At 46.4% G+C, this 17,441-nt stretch overlaps 1 protein-coding gene across 2 annotated transcripts in view; it reads left to right on the top strand.

Annotated features, from left to right (window-relative positions):
- Nucleotides 1-13,035, top strand: part of LOC119458969 (microspherule protein 1) — a 33,002-nt gene extending 19,967 nt beyond the window's left edge. For both annotated transcript variants that reach the window (XM_037720829.2, XM_037720824.2), the window contains exons 13-15: nucleotides 6,966-7,048; nucleotides 7,157-7,372; nucleotides 12,009-13,035. In XM_037720829.2, the coding sequence (XP_037576757.1) occupies nucleotides 6,966-7,048; nucleotides 7,157-7,372; nucleotides 12,009-12,089 (380 nt within the window). In that variant the 3' untranslated portion in view covers nucleotides 12,090-13,035. The remainder of the gene's footprint in view (nucleotides 1-6,965; nucleotides 7,049-7,156; nucleotides 7,373-12,008) is intronic.
- Nucleotides 13,036-17,441: the final 4,406 nt, after the last annotated feature.

Here is a 17,441-nt window from a genome sequence, read left to right as displayed (position 1 = left end):
GCACCTGTTCGTTCAGTAAGCAATAAAAAAAATACAGTGACGTTTCACTCAGTGAGCACGGGCCACGCGCAAACTTGCCATATATTTCCACTCCAGGCGCATTTTTGCCGTCGTGGTTGCCGCGATGTTCCGTATAAAGTCCAGGGGAGATAACATCGCCCCCACGAGCCGTATGTAGCTTTATGTGCAAGTGAAAGCGTGCGACGGTGAGCCGAATCGCACACAGGGAAGAAAAGCGGGAAGGCAGCGCGTGGGAGGGAGGGGCGGCTTGTATACTCGGGTAGCAACTGCGTAGTTTGTGCAGCAGCGCGTGCCGTATCTTGACAGCGATCTACAGATACGATGATTTCGGGGTCTGTCGACTCGCGGTTGGCCTGCCGCCGCTTGCGTTGCTGCTCCGTCCTCGCACAGCACTCGGGAACCTGATCACGAGAAGAACGCGGCACCTCTATAGCGCGCACAGAGCCTGCACAGCAATTAAGTCGACCAGCGCGCATTGCGTACGTAGCAATAACAACGAATCCGATTTTGACGGCAGTTTTTCCGGAAAAAAAAAGTACATAAGTCTATAAGACGCACCAACCAAAAATTCAGAAGAAAACCGCGACTTATACACCGGGAAATACGGTAATCAACAACTTACTTTAGCCCATGTATGAGTTAGTGAGGGGCAAAGAATATTTTTTACACACACGTAATCATAAAAGTTCAATTCGGCATTCTTATTTAAAGGTTATGCTCATACAGTCAAACCTCGTTAATACGTACCCGCTTAATGTGTAAGTCCGGTTTAAACGTAGTCGCGAAGATTCCCCCACCCGGTCCCCATTGAACCCCATGTATTGGCTGACCGCTTAAGCCGTAGTCGCTTGTTGCATTACATACGGTTAGTACGTACCATTTTCTTTGTTTTTATATGTTCACGGGCAGAAAATCGCCAAAATTTCAGTGGCGACGACAGGAGTTGCCGATCGAAGCGCGCAAAAGCATGGCCTTCGAGATTGGTAAACTACAATTGTCAGCGTAGTGACGTCACAACATGGCCACGTCGACGTATTTTTTGTTCGTACGGTTGTTGCCGATCAAAGGGCGCAAAAGCGTGGCCTTCGAGATTAGCTTCTGGTAGCCCGCAGGAGCTGAGGGTAGGGGAATTCGCTGTCACTTTGGAATCCAATCCAAGCATCGTAACGGCTCAAACGCCACGTTTCTTTATTCTTTTCTTTCATTCTCCCGTGTCCACCAGTGCTAACGGCAGTGGTGGTGTGCTTTTGCGTAGTGTTGTGTGCTTTTACAACGTTCTTTTGCGCGGCGTGTCCTTCTTTTTTTTTGCATTGTTTGGTGCGCGTATTGTGCGATTTAATTTGCACGTGAAGACTGTTATGCCGTATCACGTTTTGAGTGTAAAGGAAAAACTGGAAATCATTCGCACCATTGAAAATGGAGCGAAGAAATCTGCGGTAGCCCGTGAGAAGAACTTGCCTCTGACGACTGTGTGCGGAATATGGAACGCTCGCGAAAAGTTGCGGGGCGGCTCAGGCAGCAATCTGAAGAGGTGCCGCATCAGAGACTCTGCTTTTCCCGAAGTAGAAAAGGCCCTGCTGCTTTGGTTGAAGAAGGCGCGTAGCATGAACCTGCCAGTCAGTGGACCCCTTCTGGCTGAGAAAGCGCTAACTTTCGCAGCTCAGCTGAATTGCACCGGTTTTGCCTGCAGCAACGGCTGGTTGTCGAGATTTAAAGCTCGCTACAGCATAGTGGGGAAAGCTGTTTGCGGTGAGGCTGCTGCAGCGGACAAAGAAGGCGCTGATGAGTGGCAGCACAACGAATTGCAGGAAGCCTTGGCAGCCTACGATGCCGCCGACATTTTCAATTTTGATGAGTCGGCACTTTTCTACTGCCTGCTTCCGGACAGGACATTGGCATTTAAGAATGAAAAGTGCACCGGCGGGAAACATGCCAAAAATCGGGTATCGGTCGCTTTCGGCGTCAACATGACCGGTAGTGAGAAGCTGCCACTGATGGTGATCGGCAGGTACGGAAAACCGCGTTGCTTCAAAGGCGCCCGTTTGCCATCCGATGTCATTTACAAGCACAACAAAAAGGCGTGGATGACTGCTCAGCTGTTCGAGGAGTATGTGCGCCAGCTGGACCGCCGTTTTGCTGCCAAGAAAAGGAATGTCCTGATCGTTCTCGACAATGCGTCGGCGCATGTCGATTTGGACAACCTGACGGCAATTAAGCTGCTCTTTTTGCCCCCGAACACGACAGCGCTCGCCCAGCCCCTCGATCAGGGCATCATCCGCTCAGTGAAGCAGACGTACCGCAAAAATCTGCTACGGAGGATGTTGCTCGTTATGGATAGCGGCAAAACGTACACCATAGACCTACTGGGCGCTGTACACCTACTCGCGCACTCATGGAGGGAGGTCCAGCCGGCAACAATACAGAATTGTTTCGCGCGAGCGCAATTCAAAATACTTGAAGGCGACGACGACGCGGACGGTGAAGACGCCGAGGACTGCGAGAACCTTTTGGTTGAAGTGCTCGAGCGGCAAGGTGCAGCAGATGAGGAGGTGAACTTCGGCACCTTCCGAGATGTCGACGGCGACGTGACCACCTCCCCGGACTTTTCAGACAGCGACATTGTTGCTGCCGTCGCACCTCGTCCAGCTTCAAGCGAAAGTGAGGAGGACAGCGATGTCGAAGTGGACGACGGCCCTTCACTATCCGACGCGGCGCGTGCTGTGGCAGTGATGCGAGCGTTCGCAGAGAAGCGAGGCCTAATGGACAAACTGGCTGCTGGACTTGCTGACTTCGAAGATGCCGTCGTCGCGGCGAGGCCACCACGGCGGCAAGTGAAAATAACTGACTTTTTGCTGCCTGCCAGTGAATAAAGCTAGCGTGCCTGTGTGTGCGTGAGAGTGTGTTTGTGGGGATCGTGGCGTTCTTTTCTGGCTGGTAAGTAGCCGCTAAACCGGCACTGACGGTTAATTCGTACATCACTTAGTGCGTACCCAAACGTCATTCCCGGCCAACTACGTATTAACGAGGTTTGACTGTATATTGCTGGATATACAGTAATGCCTGTTGTCTTCCGTCGATGATGCAGGCACAAGTCGTCGGAGAGGAGGGGTGATTTAACGGTATAATAAAATAAGTTACATGGCCACACAGGTTGACTACGCCACACAGGCGAACTCCCACGACCATAGCCACACGTCTTCTTCCTTCACTGACCAGCCGACAACTGCTACGTGGGTCCCAAGCTTCGTTAGGCCTCAAGCTTCGTTAGGCCCACTAGTGCACTACATGAAGAGCGCTTCCCGAGGGAGGGCGCTAGCGATACGCTGACATTTGGCCATCCTCAATTCCTTAACGTCCTCGTTAAGGCGATCCTACATAAGGTTTTGTTAATAATCTTACAAATGCTCGGCTATCCTAAAAACAATAAACAAACATAAAATACAAACATTAAGAAGACAGTGAAAGATAATAATAATAGCTTAAAAACACAAGCACGCACTATTTCCAAGAACAGACACTTAAAGTTCACCACAGCACACAGTAATTCGGTAGTTCATAATGTACAATCCTGAAAAAGTTATTTCTTCCGGCCATCTTGACTGGCTTGACATTGTGGAAAGTCACAACACGAAAAGAGAGAGAAAAAAAAATGTTTCACATTACATAAGAACTTCGCACAATAGAATTCTCGTTGCACACAGAGAGAGAAAAAAAATCGCAACACACAGTCTCGTAGTCTCACGGGTAAAGTGCGTTGATGTTCCGGACGTTGCTTTACTGGGGTTTCTTTTTCCTCTTGATACTCTTCAGATGTGTCGTCATCCTTTTCTTGATCAAGAGTTTGGGCGGACCTTTTCCTGTCCCGCGCTTGGACGGCGACTTGGACATACCGGGTTTCTTTTTCACTGTTTCCGCTGGTGACGTCGGTTTAGGTTCGGAAGATGCTGCCCCGTCGGTGGCTTCGTCAGTCTTTTCCTCGGACACTATTTCAGTCGCTGGCCTTACACCTTCTTCGGCAGCTTCCAAAGATTTCTTGCTTTCGTCTGTAGCCCCTAGCTCAGCTTCAGTGGCTGCTTCTTCACCACCTTGGTCTTTAGTTGCCTGTTCCATCGTCTTGTCCGCGCCTGCTGGCATGGCACCGCCAGGCTCTTCAGCTTCTTTCTGAGCAGCTTTAACCTTTCTTGTTGCTTCTTCACTTGCCTTGTCACCAGACTCGGGTACTTCGTATTCTACCCTTTCTGATGTGGCTTAGTCTCTAGGCTCTGGCTGGGCTACTTCTTGCTTGACTTCCTGCGGTTTTACTGCGGCGGGGGCTTCTTCATGAATAGTCGATTCTGGAGCGCCGGACACTTCAGTCACTGGGTGGCTCCTTCGACGGCTCTTCTGCGGATTCACTTTTGTTTTCTGGCTCTGCAACAACGTCTGAAAGTTTCGGCGCCGCAGTTTCTTCGTTTTCTATAGTTTTCCGTGTCTTTTCTGGCTCTTCAGGAGGCTGCTCTTGAACGTAAAGTTCCTCTGGTTCCCTCTCTGCCTCCTTTGGAACGTTCTCATCCGCTTCTTTTTCTTTCGACAAGGTTTCCTTGGTTGCCTGTGTCAGTTCTTTCTCACCTACGCCCATTTCAGGAGAAGTCGCGGCTTTGGGCGTATCCTTTGCGGCGGCGCCTTCGTGAGCGCGCTCAGCTTCCTTTGACGACTTGTCACTCTCAGCTGTGACGTTGCGAGCTTGCATGTTTGCTTTCCGTTGTTCTCGTTCAGTGCACTCAAACACGAGGATGTCGTGAAGCAAATCGTCCTCGTCGCCATGTGTCCTTCTCAAGAGCATGGTGCAGAGATCGAGAGATCTCAGACCCCTGAGAACTTGCTGTCGTGTATTGTTAAAGTCAAAGTTAACTTCACGGCAAAGCCACACCTTAGAATGAAAATAAGCGGTTGTGCTTTCATTTCGCTGTTGCACACGCTCTTGTGCCATCGTTCCGCTACTCTAGTTTGACTCACGAACGTGCGACGAAAACGTTTCTCGAACTCTTCCCACAACGTGATTCGAAAACGTGATCCATAGTCGCCAAGCAACCGACTACGTCACGCGGCTGCGCAATCTCTCATTGGTGCCCACGTCGAGCAGACCGGACCACATCACAGCCTACCCGATGCTTAGCGAGAAAGTAGACGAGGACTGCTGCTGCAACGACGACCGAGGCGCAGCCCCAAACGTTCAAAACGCTCCCTGCACTTGACATGCTCAGGCGTTCAGTGGCGTGCGAAAACTTTTCCAAGATCACGTGCGCGCACTTATATGCCTTTAGAAGGCGATCGTTGACAATTTGGACAAGAAGAAAATGTCCCGTTGATACGTTTTTCAAGGGACCGCGAAAAAAAAAAAGCCTCAGTTTCGCCCGAAAGGTGAAGCAACGGAAACGCAGCAGCAGCAGCGAGCGAATTGACCTTTGCGCTGTCTCTCGCTTCAACGCGAACTAAACGTCGAAGGCACAGCACATACGAAGCAGCTACTGGCACTAGGTGCACTTTGTCAACATCGCAGATCATTTTGAGGTATCAGTAGGGATTCCACTATAGGAAATCTTTCCTGGTAGAAATAAATTCATTTTTATTCATATTGTGTATGTTTTGATGATACGAATTTCGGGTGACACGAATATTTCACGCGACCCCGTGAGATTCGTATCACCAAGATTTTACTGCATTGCTTAGGGTTATCGAGGTAATCCCTCAGCATTCCGAGTACCATACAGCCTCTATCTTTTGTTGGATTCACACCAAACTGCAATTTTATCACTGACTCCCGATGATAACGACACTGGTTAGGCCTGCTGGGCAAGATTGGTGTGCAGCAATATGTTCATACCCATGGCTACCTCAGAGATAGGCATGAGATCACGAGCTGGACTATCGGCTAAGCAGAGTTTGATTCTATGGGTGATCAGCTGGCAACTACTGTGAATGCCTACACAGTTTTGTGTCCGCTTTCTGGACAGAACAGTGTAAGCTCGTGTGTGGGCTTCATGCTCCAAACTGAATTTGTTGCGGAATCAATGTCGCCTGCCCGGTCTGTACTTTGCAACGATGCACAATGTGCATTGGGCTGCATGACGGGTGAATGCAAAACATACCCACAGCCTCGATCACCACGAAATGGCAAGTTGATATTATTTCAATAAATCGCAACATAAAAAACAGCTTCAGTGAATTTTTTGTGGTGCTGGCATTGTAAACTATGCTACTATCTAAATTTGTTTTTCATACTGCTTTATTATGCCCATTTTATATGCTGCAATTTTGCACTGTATTTTTCAAACCTGTGATTTCTGCAAACGTGAACTCTGCATTGCCGTTTCACATGTACTAATCGCCGCAGTCACGATTTTCGACTTTGCGGGCACCTAGTGGAATTATTATTCCGGGCTCATTCAGTCCGCCTTGATACAATTTAAAGTAAAACAAACTAGAAACTTTTTGTAAAACGTCTTTCATGTTTTAATTGTTACTCAAAAAAAAAAAAAGTAAGTAGGCAGGCCTCAGTGATGTCTTATAATCCGCGGTTTATTGGTTCTTCGCCCATAGACTTTAGTCAGTGCCTCTATATCTGGAATGCAAATGCACTTCTGGACCATTTTTCCTTTTCTTTTCTTGGCTGATTATATTTCGCGCATTTCTGTTCCATATTTTTGTTGGGTGATGTGCAGCAGAAATGTCACTGTTTATTTCAAATGCAATAATAGCGTCACTCGGTGTGACAAATTTACTCAGCTATGAATGGGGATTGCAGCACAACTGCTTGATTTCAGTCCACATCGTGAATTACTGCATTGCTTATACGGGTTTGCTGCTTTGTTTTGTTTTTTTTTCTCGCACACAAATTGTATTCAAATGCCATTTTTTGGGGGGTTTGGGCCTTAGCTGTTGTGCCACTTTTTATTTTTTTGCAGGTGTATCACCACCTGACTTTGACAATCAGACTCTTGCTGTGCTTCGTGGTCGCCTTGTAAGGTACCTTATGCGATCTAAAGAAGTAAGTACTGAATATGCAGCTATACAAACCTACCTTGTAGATTTTCTGAAGTGCTCCGGAGTTGGGCTAAGTGGGCTTAAGCTGCTGCTAATGGTGCTGTAATTTCAGATAACAATTGGGCGTATGACAAAAGACAATCCCATCGACATTGACCTGTCTTTGGAGGGCCCTTCATGGAAAATATCACGTCGCCAGGGTGTGATCAAGCTTCGCAACACTGGGGAATTCATCATTGCCAATGAGGGCAAAAGGCCAATCTATATTGATGGCAAGCCAGTTCTAGCTGGGAACAAGCACAAGCTGAACAACAACTCTGTTGTGGAGGTAATGAATGCCTCAAATTGTTTTTTTTTTTTCTTGTCTTATGTACTATGTATTACTTTCTGCTCTTTGTTTTATTTCACTCGGAAGCTTACTTCATAATATCAAAAGCTCTTTTGCCTTCCATGTTGCTTGAAGCAATTTATTAAAACATGGTGCAAAGAAACTCGGTAGGAACATTTAAATGGAGTGGCGTTGGGCATTCAAAAGCCATGGTTTGACTTTTAGGGGACATGGTCGGTCAGAGAGGTGGGGTGGAGCTTTAGATTAATTTTGGCTTCTGGGATTTCTTAAGCTGCATAAAAAAGTTGGCACACTAAATTTGCATTCCGCCGCCATCAGAATTTGGCTGCTGCGTTGGCTGTTAATTGAACCCATGACCTTGTACTCAAAATTAAATGCCATGGCCACTTAAGCCACTGTGCTGGGTGGCTCAATGGCTCATGTGAAACTGAACATAGTTTCACATCATATGACAAGCCCAAAGCATACTTTCATTGGCATACCTTCCCACTCTCTCGAATTTTACCGTGAAGCTGTTAGCCATTTCTCGTGTCCGGCATTTCTCGTGTCCGGCATTTCTCGTGTCCGGCATTTCTCGTGTCCGGCATTTCTCGTGTCCGGCATTTCTCGTGTCCGGCATTTCTCGTGCTCGGCATTTCTCGTGCTCGGCATTTTTCGTGTCCGGCGTCCATGGGCAGAAATGTGGCCGAATCCCGGAGGTAGTGTAATACCGGGCCAACCCACGGCGGAGGTGAAGCAGGTTTCAAGCACTCATCAAAGTGAAGCGAGAAGTGCATACATTCTTTGGAATCACGCATACAACATACAGAACAGCATACATTTCAATAAAGAACAAGCTCAAAACGAGCATCCAAACCACATAATTCATAAGGTGCTCCTGATAACAATGCGAAGCACGTAGTGCTCCCCGCATACGTTTCCCAGTAAAGATTACTGTTTCGCAAGCTGCCACGCCGACGGCAGCTTGGGATGTGGGGAGTGATGTCACTAGCCTTTCGTATATAAAAGAACCAGCCTAGCAGCTGATTTCATTGTTGTTGCAGCACCACTATAGGCGGCGGTGTGCTGCCAAAATTATCATTACTCCCATTACTCTAAAGCAATAAAGCATTGCATACTCCCCTTGGCATTTGTGGTGGTGGTTTTCACCAGCTTCACTAGACGTCCACTTTCGCAGGGCCGAGATGGCGAGTCAATTTTTTTTTGTAATGTTTACACATTAGGGCTCGTTCTACAGTTTTACTAATGTTGCGCCAAGTTTTATGAGAAATAAATTCTGTTCATGAAAACATTTAGCTCATAGGTCTCTGAGCCTTCCATTAGAAGTCATCTGACGTTGAAAAGACACCAGAGGGGTACTTTCAGTTTATACAGAGAAATTTCTGAAACAGGCGAAATCGGCAACAGCCAGCAAAGTCACGGAAAAGTCACTGAGATGGTAAAACAATGTGTTGCTTCTCAGTCTCTGTAGTTTCCATGTTTACTGTGGCTTGTGTGCTGGTCTAAAGGTAAATTATCATTAGTACATTGAATATGTATCCCACAAAAGGCCTGTGCTCAATACAAACTTTAAAAATAAATGCGTGCTTGGAACTAATTCCTTCTCCTTTTACTTTAATATCACAGTAGCTGGCTAGGTAATCAAATCATTTGTTTGCGTGTGTGTGGTGTTCAACCTAAAGGCTTTAGGGTGAGGGCTGTGGCCTTGCTGGCAGGCCTGTTACTGTAGATGTGCTGAATTGGAAGGTTGCATTTCCTTCAGTTTTGCTTTTTGTTGGATGGTTTTCCAAATGAAATCTTTTTTATATTAATTTTTATTTATCTTTTAGGGAGCCATTTCTTCTGATTTTAATTGAGCTTCAGTGAGCTTTTACTCTTCCCATTACTACTAAATTCTTTCCTGTATACTACCTAATTATGGTTAGGGACTTCATTCTATTAGAACAGAGGCTTCAGCATGACACTACTATACATACCACTTTCTTGGCAGGTGTTAAAGGGACACTAAAGGCAAATATTAAGCCAACGTTGACTGTTGTAATACCTTTTCAGAAACCTCGCAGGGCTTGTTTCGTGCAAAGAAAAGACATAGATTAAAATCGCGTCTGAAGGGTCTGCATTCCTCTAGCACAATTGACGTTGCCCGCCCCCGAGCCGGGAGTCATGACGTTGCAACGCCATCACCACCCTTTACTGCCGTCTGTGAGTAAAGCAGTACCCAACAGCTGGTGCTACGGTTTATTGCTCAAAACGCAAAAGCGCGGCCAGAAACCGAGCCAAAACAGCCGACAGCGCGGAAGAGGAATGGAAAGCGCGACGATCGTCACAATGGGCCTTGTTCTCTGCTACTTGCAGTTTGTGTGTTGTATGAGCCAGCGAAGCCAGCACACCACTATGTGATAACGAAACTACTGAAACGCAGAAGTGCAGGCCGTGCAGTGTCGAGCAAGAACGAAACCTTTAGACCGCCCTGTGTTGTCAAGGGCAACGCCAAAAAGTAATTTTTTCTAAGAATCAAATAGAAGCAGACAAGTAGCATTTTCTTCCATCTTATAATGCAATGCAATGATATTTTTACTATGAGTGGTTGAGTACTCGGTACAGAATTATAATGAGTTGCTAAGGTATCGAGCTAGTACTTGAATGTTTCGGTGGAGTCTCAAATCATGTCCTGCATTTACCTCAATTTCTCTATTACTAAAGCTCTGTTCTCCATAATATCGATGCCTTAGACATTCTCGAGCATTAATTTATCACTTTAGTAGCTTGACTTAAAATTTGCCTTTAGAGGTGTGATAGATGGCATATGTTCGTGTATGGCAGAGGTATATTGGGATGGCTTTCCTGTAAGTGAGCTTGCTAACACATCAGGTTGTCCACATTATGCACTGTCTTAAAAAAGGTTCTGCCTCCATGCCTGTGGAGCATGAAAAGGGTAGTACTATTGTGTTTCCAGTTTGGTTCCTCTGGCAACTAACTGGTGCTGTTATTGGTGTCACCACGATTACCCAGGTACAGCTACAGCCTTTAGTCATGATGCTTCAGTTCTCTATGCACTCTCATCCCCTTAGTACTGGAGATTTGCCAGCATGGCTGCACTCATGAATACTGCTCCTAGTCATGTGTTAAAAGGGGGGGGGGGGTTCGTTCTCTCTCTCTCTCTTTTGACTTAATTTTTTGGAGAGAATTCAGCTTTTCTGAGCTTTGCTTGGCATCATATAGAAATTTACTTTTTTTCGCTGTGCATTGGCAGTTGTGTTTACCAGCTTTAACATAATTCTTGCTTTAGTTGCACAACCACAGAGAGAAAATATGGACATGGCCATTCTTTTACTGTGCATTCTTTGTTGAGAATGTCTGGCATTGGGATCAAACACCACAGCTAGGGTGAATGTGGCCTCGCATTTGATGACACTCCTAATTTTTTTTTTTTTTTAGTCTCGAGAATATAGTCATAACATCGACCCTCGATTAAACATTTGTGATTGAATATTATCCAGTATGGCAGTTTCGATTGAACAAAATCATTGTGTGTTACATGCATGGAAGCCTTCAGACAAGCACAGCAAGAATGGAAAAAAAAAAGAGAATACTAAAATAAAAGCCAGATCACATAGGTTTTCTCACTTGCATGTGTCTTTCCGCCTGTAAATGTTGCCAGCAAGCATGGGCAAATTACTTTTGAGCAGGATGCCTCACTGCACCATCAGTTTCCCTGGTGCAAAACTCTTGTTCTTTTACACTAGAGTGCCACTGTGACAAGGACTTAAAAACTGGGAGGGAGCGTCACATCACAGACTTAAGGCATAGCCATAAAAAGTAAAAAGGAGCCAGTTGGGTAACATACACTGCATGCAGTGTCTGAAAGAAGAGCGTTTCTTTCATTTTTACTTCAGGTTATGCAAAAAAGGAGCGTGCTGGCTTTAACGGTGCCAAGAAAGAGCTGCTTTCTTCCATTGCGACTGGTATTAACTGAGAAGTCATCTGTTTTGTTGCGGCCAGTGGTCACTGAGTCGTCATTGCAGATGGGCATTTCTGGTTGTATACTGGACTGATTGGTGGGGTTTAACAACCCAAAGAAACACTAGGGCTGTGAGAAACGCTGTGCTGGAGGGCTCAGGATTTACTTAGATTGCCTAGGACTCTTAACATTCACCCAAAGCTTGGCAAACTAGTGTTTTTGCAATCTACCCCCAACACTGCATGGCTGACCCAGGCAAGAATTAAATCTGCAACATCATGCTCGGGAGCAGGACACTATAGCCAGTGTACTACTATGACAGGTGTTAGTGTATCAGATTCTGTTAAACACAAGTTAACAAAAGGTGACATGCAAGTATGCAAGTTTGCATGTCTATGGCATCATCTGCCGTCCATTAAAAAAAAAAAAATGTTGCTAGAGCACAGAAGCAATGTTTTAACGAAAATTTTTTGGCTGGAAGCAGTGGTGTAGCCAGAGGGTGGCACACCCGGCACATGCCCCCCCCTAAGAAATAAATTATGGCTACGCCACAAGCTGAAAGTATACCTTCGTGATACCAAGATATGGCTGATTAGAAAATTAATTTGCTTCCAGCATACTGTGATATTGACTTCGACCGTGCTTCTCTTTCAGATGGCTAACTTGAAGTTTATATTTCTTGTCAACCAGGACCTGATTAGTGTCATTCGCTCTGAGGCACCTCAGTCATCGTAATGGCTCCAGGACAAGAGAATTTGCCTTCTATTTTCATTTCATAGAATGAATGTAGTGCATAGAAAATTTGACATCACTCTCTCATTTGTAAGAAGTGTCCCATTTACATTGCTGTCGGCCTTTAATAATAATAAAAAAAAGCTTCTTTACAGGAGATGTTTACATGGTGCTATTCCATAAACTGCATTTTCTTTTCTTTTTTTTATTTCGTTTTTTAAACAGTTATGAAACCTCTGTTTAGTTTGGCTTTGTATGTTCTTCTTACCTAGGAAGTTGCACAGATTATATACTAGAATGAATGGGAAAATTGTCATCCACCCGAATGTACCACAAAGCTATAAAACAAACCCATACGAGTTGCTTCACAGTTGAAAAATTCATCCTGGTGCGGGATGTGATTTTCGAATTTTTCACAGTTGACGAAAAATTTGTCAACTGCAAAGCTTTCTCAGAAACCCGTATGAGTTTCTTCTGTAGCTTCATGCTAGATTCAGGTGGATGACAATTTTCCCTTTCATGAAACTTCCATCTTGCGGGATTCCGCAGAACTGATTTGCAAGATTATATAAAAGTCAAGGTTGAAGACTGGGCGTGTTGGTATAGCATATCTCTAGAGGTTGGAATGCGCAACATTTTAGACGAGAGACTCGGTGCCGAACTCTCGGAACCAAGACGAGTGTCTCTCGTCTAAAATGTTGCGCATTCCAACCTCTGGATATATAAAAGTGTTCTTTTTTTATATATATATTAAATTATTTGCATGGAACAGACTTTCTTTATTGCGGTCACATTTCCACGGCTATATTGTACACACCTAAACGATTGGGGTGCTTTCGGGAAAGACTTATCTTTCTCTGTTTAGTCATTTATGAACATGTGACTTTAGTAAATGAGAGATCAAGAACTAGCTCTCTTCACAGTCTTTAATAAAGTGTTTATATGACTATGCCTAGCCTCAGTCTTTGCAATCTCTGCAAGCTCATATGCCTTGCTATGGCATTTGAGAGCTTGTCTGTCAAAGAAGAAACATTTGTTTAGTAAGGGCTGGAACCATGATGTTTACTTACATGCAATTGAGAATTTAAGTTCTTCTGTGGTTTCTATATAAATAAAATGGCAACAGTGACATGCAAAAGAATTAAATTTTTTGCTGGAGGCAAACACCACAAGTTCTTGCATACACAACCAATCTAAAGTTTGGAAAACAGCAAATTCAGGTGGATGTCTGTGTATACCAAAAAGTAGGAGACGTGCTGAGCTGAGTATTTTCTGGCAGGAATAGGCAATGATGATGGTTCCACAACATGTTTAGCCATGGTCTTTAAGTGAGATATTGTTTGGAGACATGACTTCATGCTGTGCTTGTTAGTGTCTTAATGCTTGTAAGCAAAATGCTCAGTTTACTCCAGTAACTTAGTAATGCACCCTTAAGATGCCAAGAACAAGATGATGGATGGCTGAGCATGCGAGCAGCATCTTTAACTACATGGAGACTTTTCCAAAGGAGCGAGCCATATAAACAGAAAATCCGCCGTAATTCTCGTAAAAAAATCGCATATTTGTTTCAGCCGAGCTGGTGCAGCATGCTGCAAATTGCATCTGCACATGTGTTTGTGGGTGTGCGAGCATATGCTAAGTGTTTCACCGGTACACCGCGAGAACAGCTGGAATTTATAACAAAAGCCAGCACGACCTTTTTTTGGAGGATCCACTCTACCCGCCAGTGTTATTGGGCTGGGCAGTTTTAGACATCCTGCAGCAAATCTCATTATGAGGAGTCTAGTGAAAGCGAGATATAGACTGCAGGGATAACTTCGTGAAATACATAAAACCTGTCTGGACCTTAGACTGGAGATGTTCCAAAATAGGTTAGTTTCGATGGGCGAGTAGATAGGACCAAACGTCCCGGGAGCAAACAAGAGCGTAGTTGGTGCTTTGCATAATGTCGGGTGCCTGCACCATTGAGCCACTCGTTGCTCAGGCTGTCCCTGCCGAGTCTGTTCGGAGTCTGGAATTGCCGCAAAAGATATCGCGCGTACGTTCCCGTCAAAAATTGCCCTACTTTTCCCTTCCAGGCCAATAACCCCGAACCTCACGAAGACCGAGGTGAGCTTTTGATTGACAGCAACAGATGTTTTCGGAGCCCACGATCCTATTTCTCTTGCACGCGGCATCAAACAGGCGCTGCTCGCCACATTCGCTCTGGAGTGGCCTAAGAAGAATTATCTTCTGGGGTATTACGTGCCAAAGCCGTGATATGATTATAAGGTAGGCATTAATGGCGGAACTCCGGATTAATTTCGACCACCAGTGTGTGCGTGTGTGGGCTTTTGAGATGCACCTAAAATATATAGGTAGACGAGCGTTTTTGCATTTCGCCCCCGTAGAAATGCGGTCGTCGATGCCGGGATCGAACCCGCGACCTCGAGCACAGCAGCTCAACGCCATAGCCACTTGGCTGTCAGGTGAGGTGGTGAAATTTGGTGGGAGTGGGAAGCTTCGCCATGTTCGCGCTGCTGCTGACTGCGCTTCGCGTGCGATGTCAGCTTTGCTGGCGGGGAGAGTGGATTCGCTCATAAATTATGTAGGGTAGGTACAAAAGACCACGTGGCCTTTTGTTTGAATATTCAGCTATTTTCACGGCGTTTATTGATGCCACACTTTGCAGATGCCCTGTCGCGTGTTCGCCAAACCGCTCCGGCTCGGCTGAGCCAGCGAATGCGGCACCGCCCGCACGGAAGGGGCGGGAAGCACAACGCTCCGCGCATGGACCTCCGACGGCGCGCGCTGTCTTTCTCAGGCCGTCCCACTCGACACGCTCTCCCAGCAGTTCGAGCGTAGTAGCCAGGGGGCCCTAGGGGCCCGCTTCCCCCTCCCCGAAATTTGATTGGGGGGGGGGGGGGGTTCTCTAGCAGGGCTCCCACCACCCCGCTGCGCAAAGAAACTTGTCAACAGCTGCTCACCATGCGCAAGACTGAGCAGATCTTTCCGTCCCCATGTCCTACGGCGCTGAGTACATCGGCCGAACGGGCCGCCGCGTAAGCGACCCGGAGCATCACAGAGTCTACTAAGTGGTTCGTTGTGAGAAAGGAAAGGTTGGAGCTATCTTCTGCAGCCCCTGAGGGAGCACGGCTCCCTATTGACCCTTGTCGCGGCGATCCCGTGGGCGCTGCCATGTTTGATCACGTGGTGACGCGTCCATTCCTTGCCTCAACTGCCTCCGTGTTTACAATGGCTATTGTGTGACGCCGGTGCGGCTTAGCAAACCTGTTTCGGGAGATATAGTAGACGGTGACTGGGTGAACGACACGATGCTTCGGCCACAGCTTCAGAGGACATGTAAAAGTGCTTTCGAAGCTCATTGAGCGTTGTACAAACAGGGAACGCTTCTCGCGTATGGTGCTTGCTGTAAAAGCGGGGCTAAAAATGCATTCGAAGCTATCCAAACTTTCCGCTCATGAATAGGTGACCCGTAAAACGAGCAATCGCAGGGAATCCGCCTTTTTCATTTTCCTGTGCTGCCTCTGCCGCACGCCACCCGAAACGTTTTGGTAGGGTGCCGGGGCTTTCGCCGGTTGATTTGTGAACCTGCGCCCTTGTTGAGTGCGCATTGGTTGTGCATTTCGTGGATCGCGAATAATTATTAATGGCTTCTGCGGGGCAGCATGTCGTTCCTGGAAGCCATGTAGTATATATATATATATACATATGTATATGTATATATATATATATATACACATACAAACAGCGCTATCACACCTGCTCACCCTATATATATATATATATATATATATATATATATATATATATATATATATATATATAGGGTGAGCAGGTGTGATAGCGCTGTTTTGTTTATAGTGTGGCCTATAAAGGCACGCTTAGTACCCTCTGCCGGCGCGGCTGCTTTGGAGTTTGTTGTTGCTGACTCCTGCACTTGCACCTCGCTTTTCTTTCAATTCTTTTTGCACATTCTTTAGACATTTTGCATAAATAAGAAGTTTTCGACCGCGCAGCCTTCCGCGTCGGATTTAGCAAAGCGGTGCGCTTGTTTACATCGACATCTACAGCCACAGACAGTTGTTAGCGTCAAACATTGGGAAAAGATGCATCGCTGATATGAAAAAAAAAGTCGAAACGTCGAATAAAACACACATACCTGCTCATATGAGCCGCGTTATTCCACCGTGAGACGAGTCAGTATGAGCGCCTGAGCTACTCAACGGCGACTGTGATCCAGTTACAAATATCGGGCTGTTAATTTATTACTGATTCTCACTTTTCTTTAACTTCATCATACTTAGTTTGCGCGTGTCATAAAGCATTATTAGAGAAAAATGTGCTCACATAAGCGCTCATTTAAAGGCCGTGTTGTTCTCCCGCAAAAATGCGGATGCCATCGCTGACACCGGTGACCGTTGGTAACTGAGCAAGGCGGCTGTTTATGCTGCTGTACCGAATGTACTGTACGTCTCTTGTTTCGCGTTCGACGCAGAGATAAACAGTATATCTCAGGAATTAAGAAATGCGTGAGCATACCAACACGTACAAATCGACCCATCTACATTGCGAATACGAGCAGCAGCCTACGGGAATGGTGACCTACAGATGTTGGCACAGCCGTTGGCACAGCCGTTGGGCATAGCGCTGTGTCGCCGCTTGCAGATTATTGTGTACGCGCCGTGCGAAGCGAAGAGTAGTTTATTTCAAATCGCTAAGGCCAGAACTGAACTATAAAAGCAGTTTCCTTCATCCTAACTTGCTTACTTTTCAGTACAGGTCCGCCGGTAGCGGGTGCACGAACTCGACGGAGCCAGGCCTAAGCTTCGCTGAAATCAACATTAGCTCAAACTTCATGTGCACGGCTTGAGAGGGTCGAAGCCTTGCGCATTTCAACCTTTCAACTTCGTAGGCATGTTTTCACTCACTTTGAGCGCGATTATTTATATATACTGTAACATTCGCTGTGCTGGTCGCACTCTACGTTGGGGCCTGCAGATAAGATTGCCCCGCTTGCAGCGATATCTTTTCTTTTTATTTTTGCCACACCCTGATTGGCTACGTAGCGCACAAAAAGCGCGTCGCTGAAAGAATAAACGGGATTGTCTTCCTGGCACTGCGTGGGTCGTCTGTTCCTTGGGCCGGTCGTCCTGCCGCCCTCGGCGTCGAGCCGCCGAATACGTAATGGCACGTACACACTAGCGGCAAAACGCGCGCGGCGCGCCGCCGGCGGCAAAACGCAGCAGCGGCAGGGCGGCCACACCAACCGGCGGCGCGCCGCTGCGGCAATCACGTGACCGACTAGACTCCTCTCCCCTTTTCGAACTATCCGGGAGCTCACGCGAGCAGATG

The sequence above is a fragment of the Dermacentor silvarum genome, chromosome 1 (genome assembly GCF_013339745.2).
Source record: "Dermacentor silvarum isolate Dsil-2018 chromosome 1, BIME_Dsil_1.4, whole genome shotgun sequence".
In the NCBI taxonomy this organism is placed as follows: domain Eukaryota; kingdom Metazoa; phylum Arthropoda; class Arachnida; order Ixodida; family Ixodidae; genus Dermacentor; species Dermacentor silvarum.
This window is presented reverse-complemented; position numbering and strand designations above follow the sequence as displayed.